The sequence below is a fragment of the Schistocerca nitens genome, chromosome 1, assembly GCF_023898315.1.
Source record: "Schistocerca nitens isolate TAMUIC-IGC-003100 chromosome 1, iqSchNite1.1, whole genome shotgun sequence".
Lineage (NCBI taxonomy): Eukaryota > Metazoa > Arthropoda > Insecta > Orthoptera > Acrididae > Schistocerca > Schistocerca nitens.
The window spans coordinates 1264545906-1264556972 of record NC_064614.1 but is presented as its reverse complement, the minus strand read 5'-3'; the positions used below and the strand labels follow the sequence as shown (position 1 = coordinate 1264556972).

At 38.5% G+C, this 11067-nt stretch overlaps 1 protein-coding gene across 1 annotated transcript; it reads right to left on the bottom strand.

Moving 5' to 3' along the window:
• Positions 1 to 1569: 1569 nt before the first annotated feature.
• Positions 1570 to 5641, bottom strand: LOC126201922 (DDB1- and CUL4-associated factor 7-like). The gene has a single exon (XM_049936822.1). It carries the CDS (start codon positions 5025 to 5027, stop codon positions 3993 to 3995), a length of 1035 nt encoding a protein of 344 aa, XP_049792779.1. The 5' UTR covers positions 5028 to 5641; the 3' UTR covers positions 1570 to 3992.
• Positions 5642 to 11067: the final 5426 nt, after the last annotated feature.

Sequence of the window (11067 nt, the reverse complement as noted above, 5' to 3'; positions counted from 1 at the left end):
TGCCTGTTGATCTGTGGATGCAGATACAAGCTGTTCCACAAGGTGCATTCATAATAATTAAAAAAACTGTGCATTGCTTGTTAGGATCTTTATAATTTCTACTAAAGGCAAAATTTTACATTTTTTACTGTTGCGCACTAGTAAGGAAAGGAGGAGGGGGGAGGGGGGGAATAAAAGGAGTTGCAACCAGGCATAGAAGTTGGAGATTATCTCTAACAGTCAGTTACACAACCTTGCTGCGTTATACAGCTTCCTTGTGAAGCTAAGACTCATGGTTAAGGGCATCCCTCTGCAGGATTATTACATGCCGCTGTAGAACTACTCTTCCCTTGGAATATTACATTTATTCAGCAAGCATAAGGGGCATATCATTTGGACATCCACTGATGGCTTATACTGGGAAAAGAGTGGCGGGTGTTCCATGGAGGGACAAAAAGTAACAAACTGAATAACATGAAAAATTTCTTGCAACTGATACTACGTCATCATTTTGTGAAAAAGAATTCTAGTTATATGGAGGCAGGAATATATCTAATTATCGGAAATATACATACTGCCCACAGGAAAATTAAATAGGTCTTTGGAGAAAAGATAAGCAGCTGTATGAATATCATGCTCTTAGACAGAAAACCAGTACTGAGCAAAGAAGGGAATGTTGTACAGTGTAAGGAGTATATAGAGGGGCTATATAGGGGAAATGACCTTGAAGGCAATAATATAGAAAGGGAAGAGGGCACAGATGAAGACACTTTTGGATGTCCATCCTTCTGATTGAAGGGTTGTGGGACTTCAGCAGTTCAATTATGGAATAAAATGAAACATCTGCAGCCATCCAACACATTATTTATTATATAGCAACCAGTTTCGGTGACTCTATACATCTTCATCAGCCCTTAAGTGACACTGAGATGTTGTACTCCAATTGTATACACAATCTCATCAGTGGCCAACATCTATGAATTGGCTTCCACAGACTATTTAACAGTGATGTTGCATCTGCAACTATCAATTACCCACTGTCTGGAGAAACATTAAAAAATAAAGAATGCTATCTTGTTTCAATGTAACATTAAACCATAATCTTCTTTTTTTATGTTTCTCCAGTCAGTTGGCAGTTGTTGATTGCAGACACAACATCACTATTACAGGGGTCTACGGAAGTCAGTTCACAGATGTTGGCCACTGATGGTATTGCAAATACAATTGGAATTGACCCCCCCTCAGCATCAGTTAACACCCAAAGATGGTGTACCGAGTCACTGAAATTGGTTGCTACATAATAAATTACATTGAAAGGACAGCTGCATGTGTTTCATTTTATTACATGGATTATTACACACATTATTATATATTTGAAGATGATACAGCAGGAAGAATCTGACAGAGCACTCAAAGACCTATGTCAAAACAAGGCCCTTGGAGCTGAGTACATTCCATCAGAATTACTGATATTCTTTGAAGAGTCAGCCATGATTAAACTACTCCACATGCGATATTCACATACGAACAATGTCAAGTAGGTTAAACAATTAGGGTATTATATCTGCTTAAACAATCTGACTATTTTCAATTTAAGACTTTATTAACACCTCAACATAGCTCAAACACAAGATAAGAGCATATAAATACATTATTGTAATAAACAAACTGCCTTAACTATTATCCACTGAATTCCTCTCAATTACAATGCCGAGTATTAAAAAAATATATGACAATTCGCAAAAATACTTTCCTAAGCATATTCAGATTGTTCCTCTTAGTGAATCCCTTCTCTGCTATATACTAATTTTTGACTAGATATGAGTGGTTTGCATATGCACATATGTAATTACACAAAATCACATGCAGTACTGATATAAGCATCTTTAAGTGCCTCATTTAGTTTGCTGTTAACAGTCTGAATGCTGCTACAAATGAGCATATGTAAGTGGCAGCTCTTGTAAAATCAATGACATATCACACAATGTACTGGTACATCATACTTGAACTGATTAACCAACATACAAGGCTTACATAACAAGAATAAGAAATAACAATACTTAACTTCTAATAATTTCAAGAAACAACTAGGGAAACATCATTCAATACAACCACTCAAAACAATGCCAAATGTTATCCCATCCTCTATTTCTCTGACAAGTGAATTCCTCTTTTAGAATATGAACTGATAATCTAATGAGGGACTAATCTACTTTTAGAACATGTAAAACTTTGCTCAAGGCTGGATACAACTGTAATTTTATAGCATTTCAGAGCCTGTATCAATTTCCATAATATTCTTCTGGGTTACAGACCATGCCAGGTTGTAAAATTTTGTTGCAGTTTTGCCATTTGAAAAAGCAGTTGAAATGTTGGTACCAGTACCAACATGACACAGAAGAATTTTACGAAAACAGATATGCATTATCAATGCAAATGTGATTCATCAGGCACTAAAGAGTTCAACATGATACACTGATTTATGATTTAGCATTTGTTATGGCTGGCTAAATTACGATATATCATTGTCTGAGAAAAAAAATTCCATAATTAAAATGCACACTATAGAAAGGACAGAAACATAAATTTACTGAAAGGTGTGAACCAACAAGAAATGTTTGGACCTATTTTGAGATCAGAGAATATACTATATTAGTTAATGTAGGATAATTAAATTCTGAAAGTTTTTCATGAGAAATATGAAAGAAGAAACACAGGAATAAGAATAATCTATCACATAAAGACTGCCATCTATCCAGAGCAGTTACATAAATGCTCCAAGAAAATGAGATTTAGGTTCATCATAGTTGACAAACTTCCCCTGATATCTGTTATCACCTACACTTTTGAAGACAGTACACATTTGCTCAAATTTTAATGAAACTATTTAGATTATAAGAATATCTACGTATTTCAACTGTGAAGCAAAATACAGTGTATTCGTAATGCATTAAAGCATTTGATTTCAGCAACACTACTTTTAATTCCATATTGTAGTTTGATATGGTCATATTTTATACAAGTGTCACACAATGTCTGCTAATTACATGTAATACTAGTTGTATAGTCATTAGTTTTCATCTCACCAAATCTTACAAAAAATATGTGACCTTTTTAAAGAACATAAATGCTGAAGTTAAATTCAAGAATAATTTAGTTATAGGCCTACGTAATAAATCTCTGTTTCTCCAGGAAATGTAATGGTCTGTTACCTATATATTATATGAATGATAACTGTGTTATCTTACAATTCATAATTCTGCTTTGTTTGCTTAAGCATGTACTGGATACACAGGGCAGATCAGTTAAATTTACATCATAACATCACAGATGTTACAGCATACTCTACAGAATATGTCCAAGTTACATGTGTTTTTTACCATACTGTGCTGACTGATTCAAAAACGTAACCTATAAATATGATTAGTAAGGGTAATGACACTTTCATTTAACTCATACAACATTTAGTAGACACATTTTGCACTGAAATTGCAATACAAATAACGAACTTTACATGACCTACCTATTTTATTCCTGAAATGTATGATGCAAAGAGAATCCACACTGCCAAAATATGTATACTGAACATCTACTTCTCTTATTACATCATTACATTTTTTTCTAGTCACAGAGACCATTTTTATCTTTTATCAATCCTGCAGATTTGTCATGCCAGACTTCTCACAAAATACACCGTGTGTGCTAACTACAGCTTGCTAAATGAGCAAGATCTGATATGGGTTCTAAAAGTTACAATCAACTCCATTTTATCAGTGCCAAGTTTCATACAGAAATTAACTTAGAAATGCATAGTCAATGAATTCTAAATTTATATTTATAACAGTGATACATACAGAGTATTATTTTAATGGAAGATATCAATATTGGAACGATATGATTTAAAATCTTATTTGTACAAAGTAAATATCACAATTTTTATGTTACAAGCTTTTCCTGGTTAGTGTGTTGTGAAATAGCTTAATAACTGCTGGAATACGTAAGTCTGTAACAGTTTATACACGTAGAATTTCTAGACATTTATTGTAGCAAATGGCTATCCAATCAGGCTGTGTTGCACCCCACTGTATCTGATTAATTTCTCCTTCAGCAGCAGTATAGGCAAGAATTGGATCTTCTATTGCCAGGGGCATTTGCTGAATATCCCAGATAAGGGCCTGATGATCATCACCTGCCGTGCATATGTGACAAGACGAGTGTGGTGCCCAGGCTATACCATTAACACATGCTCTATGGTTATTAAGGCGTGCAACAGGTACACATGGGAGCCTCACATCTAGTATTATAACTTCTGTAGCATCCATTGCAACTGTAGCCAAATAGTTGGGATCTTGCTTGTTCCACGCTAAACGAAGAAGCGGTGTATGTCGCGGGTCTTCGTATATTATGGTTGAATGCTCTAAATGTCGTAAATCGAACATTCTGACTGAGCCATCAGCACCCACCGAGGCAAACATATCACGACCACCACCAGCACGACTGAAAGTAATATCATAAACTTCTTTGTCATGGGCTATTAATTGTGTTTTTACGTGACCTGTCACTGAACTGGTTCGGCCCAATACCTGCCCTGTTTCTAGGCCCCAAATGGTACAAGTAGTATCAATACTAGACGTTCCAATTAGATTCTGATCTACCTCGTTCCAGTCAAACGAAGTCAATGGTGCACAAAAGTCCGAATTCTTGTTGTTATTTAGTACACATTCTAGCCTAGTTTCTGGCTCTCCTGCCCGCCACACACGTAAGTAATCACCACTCGTTGCGAGGAGGTCGGGGAACACTCCTTTACTATCTGGTATCCACATTATTTTGGTTGTGGGGTATGGATGATCAAATGTACTTTTAGCAGTGAATTCTGATGATGCATTTTCATCTAAAGACACAATCTGTACCTTATTATTGTATTCCTCCACAAAACTACCCAATGCCAGACGGAAACGTTTGTCTGGTCTTAAAGACCAGTTCACACTATACAGAGGCCACGGTGCGTCGTATTTATATATCTCCTTACGTTTTGGAAAACTCGCCATTGTTGTGTATGACAGAGAGAGAGAGAGAGAGAGAGAGAGAGAGAGAGAGAGAGAGAATTTGTTGCGTATATAACTGAAACGTACAGATACTATGCTAATTCTAAGTATTCACGTCAAACATAATATACGCAACACAAGGTTCTTTATAAAGTGAAATAACATGCTGTACGATAAAATTACAGATTCAAGCTTTTTGATTCAAAATTTAAAAGTGTTTCTGTAGCGCGCACGTTATAAATTTCCGAAATATACGCGCAATCAATACCGGCGTGGCATTACGGACGTTCGAAGATCTCAGACATGAAGCATGATTTCCCACGCACAGCATTTATACGGAGACGTCTCTGTCCCGAAGACTGCATGGTACAATTCTTGGGAACGACGCATACAATGATACCTTGATGCAAAATTCCCGTTGTTATTCGTAGTGAACACTTCTATTAGATATTGAATGTCTCTTCATTTCCAAGCTGAAGTCTTCAATTTTCTTTCTGAAGTTTGTTCTCATACTGATAACGCACGGTGGACCGTACATACAGTACAAAACGCACACATTACAAAGGTCAATGACAAAAACGCACATACATTACAAATATAAACAACAACTTCGTGTATCAATATCACAGATATTATTCACTTCGAAACAAACGTAACATATACACTATGCACCAACGATAACATTTACGTGTAATGTGTCGATTTGGTTTAAAAAAAATATTCCTCACCTGCACAGAATTTAGTTATCTCTTAAATGCAATACTGTATGTCTAAATAGTCGAGTTGCCAAAATCAAAATAAAAGAAATAAATTGAAAAACTCATGAACACGGGCTCCGGAACGCCACCTACAAATTGCTCTTGACCATTTTACGACTGGATTGGCAATGATTGTTGTGCCTTTAACGCATTGCTGTAAATACTACCGTTGCACTTCAACAATAAAGACTTCTGAACGGAAATCACATTTCATAACCAAATAGCAGTTTATCTGATATTACTTCCGGAAATTGCTTTGTGGTCCGCAGTCCAAAGAAAAGATCAGTTTTCACTCCTGTAGTCCGCTATGGAAGTCTTTTCATTTCGATAGTAACTTTCTGATTTCCAGCATCCTCTGTAGCAACACATCTCAAAACTTTTTGCCCTCCACTAGTCTAAACCGTTTATCATACATGTTTCACTTACGGCTATATATAAGACTACACAAAAAGCAAATACCTTCAGAAGTCATAATACAATTTCTAACATTTAAATTTATAGTGGATGTTAAAAAATTACTCGTTTTCAGAAAAGCTTTCCTCGCTTGTGCCAGTCTGTGATATGTATAACTCTCTATTTCAGTCATCAGTGATTTTGCTGCTCAAATAAAAAATCTCGTCTACTATTAGTACATTTAGTGCCTTCTTTCCTCATTTAATTTCCTCATCATCACCTGATTCATTTGACTACTTTCCATTACATTTGTTTAATTTTTGTTGTTGTTGCGCATCTTTGGGACAAACCTCTTTTAAAGACAACATCCATTCTATTCAGCTTGTTGAAGTTTAGGATACTTTAACTTTATTGCAACATTTTACTGTATGCAAGTCTGTATACTACCATCCCATCAAAAGACAAAGTACAAAATGAGGTCCGAAGCACAACCTCTGCATTCACTCGCCTCCCTCTCCCCCGAAGTGCTAACGATAGTGGCGATTGAATCTGACTTGGCTTCCTGATCATGTGATGACAGGTCTTGCTGCTGCGGAGCCATCAACAGTAGCACTCAGTGCCCATATCAGCTTGTGAGCTACAGGTGGCAGTGACAGGTGATTCCGTCTCGTTCATATTATTTTATTACTAGAGCTTCATCGTTTACAGATTGTGTCAAGATTACTTACATGTGTGTTATTTACAGTTTCTCATATATATATAAAGAAAAATATTCACGCTATATATATAAAAGATGAAACAGTATTATTTTGTCCATTTAGTTTTGTCACTACTGAAGAATACCCCAATGGAATGGAATGGGTACTCTTTTAGATCCTGTGCAATTTTCGTTGAGTGGTCCTGGTGGCTGAGATTGCACTTCTCTGGGGAATGAGTTGAACATTTTAAAGCAACCATTGGAAAACTATCTCATGTTGCAGACAGTCAACAGCTTGGTATATCAATGTTGATGCAGGTGTTATGATTGTGTACGTCTTGCCTCATGCTGAAAACTCTTTAATTCTCTTGTACACAGATGAAGCATTAAAAAATGTACTGGTTGAAGATTGTCATTATTCCTAACTGGGTGAATATAAGCTTGCAGTGCTCCACTCTTTTGATTGATGCAGTTATTCTGACTGCTTTCTTTTGTAGCAGTAATACACCCTTGTAACCTGCAGTGTGTCCCTGTAACATTAGATCATAATTTATGTGGCTGTGAAATTGTGCATAATACCCTGTTATAAGACTTGTGTCAGTTAATATACCTTTTACTTTCTTCAGAAGGTATGTTACATAGGAGAGCTTGGTGCATATATATACTCTTTTAGTCTCCTCAGGAGGTATATTACATTGCAGAGACTGGAGCACACATATACTGTGTGCTCATTCATTGACAATTTGCTGTCAACCATAAATCCCAACTGTTTGACAGCCTCCATAGGTGATGTGGCAAGTAATTTGCATACACCAGTGGAGGCAATGCTGAAAACAAGTTTCAGATGGCTGATGGAGATTGCTGTTGGTTCATCCTTAAATGGTTACCATGTCTGCTGAGTACTGGGTACAGCCCACCACACAGGGGCTGTAAAGGATTGTGGATAGCATCATGTTGAACAAATACTTGAATGCACTTAAACAGGCCAGCAAAAATGAAAGGGCAGCGAGTCTCTTGATCTCTTAATGCAATAGGATGGAGCTGCAGTATGTGTGAGCACAGCTTGCTAACAAAATCGGATGCATCAATGAGAGTGTCTGGCATATTACAGAGGAACTAACTGGGCAGTGTGATTAGTTGTCCATAGACAAGGTCAGCTGCACTTGCTTTCAGATCATCTTTGATGTGTGTGTGTGGAGGATCAATAGGATGATTGGTAGCATCTCAGCCCAATGTTGAGATTTGCGGCACCAAAGAGGTACTTTAAGTTGACAATGTAGGCGTTCCACCAGACCATTCACTGCAGGTTGATAAGCCATTGTCCAGATACACTTTGTGCTTAAAAGGGCAGTGAGTGCCTTGCACAGATAGAATTCAAACTACCTGCCCTTGTTGATGGTAACATGCAATGGTAGGAAGAAACAGGTGATCCATCCCCGTAAGAACATAGTTGCAACTGTCTAGGCAGTGATGTCAGACTTGGGAAGACTTCAGGCCAGCGAGTGAACCAGTCGATGGCAGTGAGATAGGAGGTACATCCATCAGTGGAGGGAATGATTCTACGATATTTATATGGATGTGATTGAATCACTGGTTAGGCGGAACAAATGTGCCAAGTGGTATACTAAGATGGCGAGTGATTTTATTTCTCTGAATGGCCATGAATTGGTAAAAAAACACCATACAGTTTCTGTTGTGTTAGGCCACAAACATGTTCATTTCACCAAGTGTTTTGAAGTGTGGATTCCAGAACAAGACAGGTCATGTAGATACATAATTGACGCCTGTCCAAAACTATCAGTCACAAGGGTCATGACTTTGATGTGGAGGTGTCACAGTACAACAGCACATTTGTTGGTAGCACCTGGATACAACAGAGCTGCAGATTGGATGGTCATGCCAATAAATCTTGAATCTCATCATCAGATTGTTATGCCAAGGCTAGTGCCTTGTAGTCAACTGCATTTGAAAACACTGCAAGAGAGAGCATCTGCTTGCACATTAAGCTCTCCCCTGACATAGGTAACATGGGTTTTAAACAGTCCTATGAAATCCAAGTGACAAAGTTGGTTTCGTGATGCTTTGTCTTGATGCTGACAGAAGGCATATGTCAGCTGTTTGTGGTCCCTGGTGAGAGTGAAGTGTTGACCTTCAAGCATGTGTCTGTATTTTCAAATCATACACCCCATGCAGCTTGCGAACATATGTAGACCAGCTCTATTGTGATGGAGAGAGCTTTTTGCTGTAGAATGTCCACCACTGTAGCTGGGTGGACAGCGCGCCAGCTTGTCATCCCGGGAGGCCTGGGTTCAATTCCCGACCAGGTCAGAGATTTTCTCTGCTCAGGGACTGGGTGTTTGTGTCATCTTCATCATCATCATCATCATCTCATCCTCATAAACGTGCAAGTCGCCAAAGTGACATCACCTCAAAAGAGTTGCACCAGGCGATTGGGTCTACCCGCCGGGAGGCCCTCACCACATGACATTTCATTTTTTTGCTGTAGAATGCCAAAGGTTGCCAGTGTTAACCTATTTGTTGTTGTGGCATTGCACCTATTGCTGTCACGAACACATCAACCAGTGAGCTGAGTGGCTGTTACAGGACAGAGTGCACTAACAGAGCAGCCTTAGTGATAGCACATTGTTGACAGCTGTCTTGGCTTTGTTACTACACATCTGTCTATGTCATTCTATGCAGGTGATCCAGGTGAGCTTCATAGAAGGTTATTCAGCAGAGTAGCTAACAATGCATGATTGTGCATGCAATGGCAATGAAAGTTGCTGACTCCTAGAAATCATCGCAATTTGCAAACAATCACATATTGCAGACAGTTGACTGTGGCATTTACCTTCTCGGTGGTGGCCTAATTCCATGGGCATTGATCGTGTAGCCCAAGAAGCAGACTTATGAAGCTCTGAAGATGCATTTTGAAGGATTAATAAGTAGTCCATGTACCTGAAGTGGTGTAAATATCTGGCACAGATATTGCAGATGTTCGACTTCGGGAATGGGCATGACAAATACATTGTCAGTGAACACATAGCAAAAATCCAGATCTAGCATCACCTCATCCATAAAACATTGAAATATCCTTGTGGCATTGGATAACCTGAATGGCATTCTTTGTATATTTGGAGAGGCCAAATGGAGCTTTGGTGGCAGCTTTAGCTGTCTTCTGGCACTCCTAATACCTGTCAGTATGCTCGCTCCAAGTCTGAAGTGGAGAAAACATGCTTGCTGTAGACATACGTTAAGTCTTCAATATGCAGAACTGGGCAGCGATCAGGGGTTATCCTGGCAATGGGCTATTGGCAGTCATTGCACGGACTCCATCCATTGGTCTTTTTGGGAACAATATGCAGCAGAGAGGCCCAGTGGCTGTTTGATGGGCAGCAGATACCTTGTGCAAACATGACAAGAAAATTCTTGTTTGGCTACATTCGCCTTCTCTGTTGACAAACAGTGTGGTCGAGTGTGGATTGACAGTCCTGATACAGTCAGGATATAATGCACTGACAAACAGCATACTGGTGCCATACTGGTTCATCATAAGAATAAACCTGATTTAAACTGTACACCATGTATTCTTCCATGTTTTCTTGAATCTCATTGGATTTCATTTCATGTGGAGTGGAAGCCAAGCTGTGTCCAGTACAGTCAAGTACGATCATATGGATACGTATTATGCTGTGATACACGCACATAGACTGAGCGATAATGCGGGACAACAGCCTTACCGGCACGTTTAACTTGGACAGCTTTGATCAGCCAGCAGTTCCAACTAACCTGCAATGACGTGAGCAGCTGCAGTTCAGCACTACTGCACACGTCTTGGGTGACCAGACGGAAAGCATAAAATGCCATCATTCTCACCTAACATAGTATTCTATTTACAAATAAGAGTAATGAAAATTCCTAACTTAAACACAGGGTAATTTTTATGAGCGAGCTATGTGTGATGCAAAAGCAAACTGCAGGACTTTCTCCATATTGTTGCATACTGAAACCATTGAAGGTTTAATTAGAAGTCACTCATCTGGTGATCTCTTAGCCCCCTCCTTATTCGAATCCACAATACATTTCAGTTCTGCTTTTCAGGAATTCAATCACCATCATTACTGAATTCCTACTGCATTTTCCATTTCACATGGATGACTGCATTTCTATGTTTGAGAACCAAACCAGTTTTGGT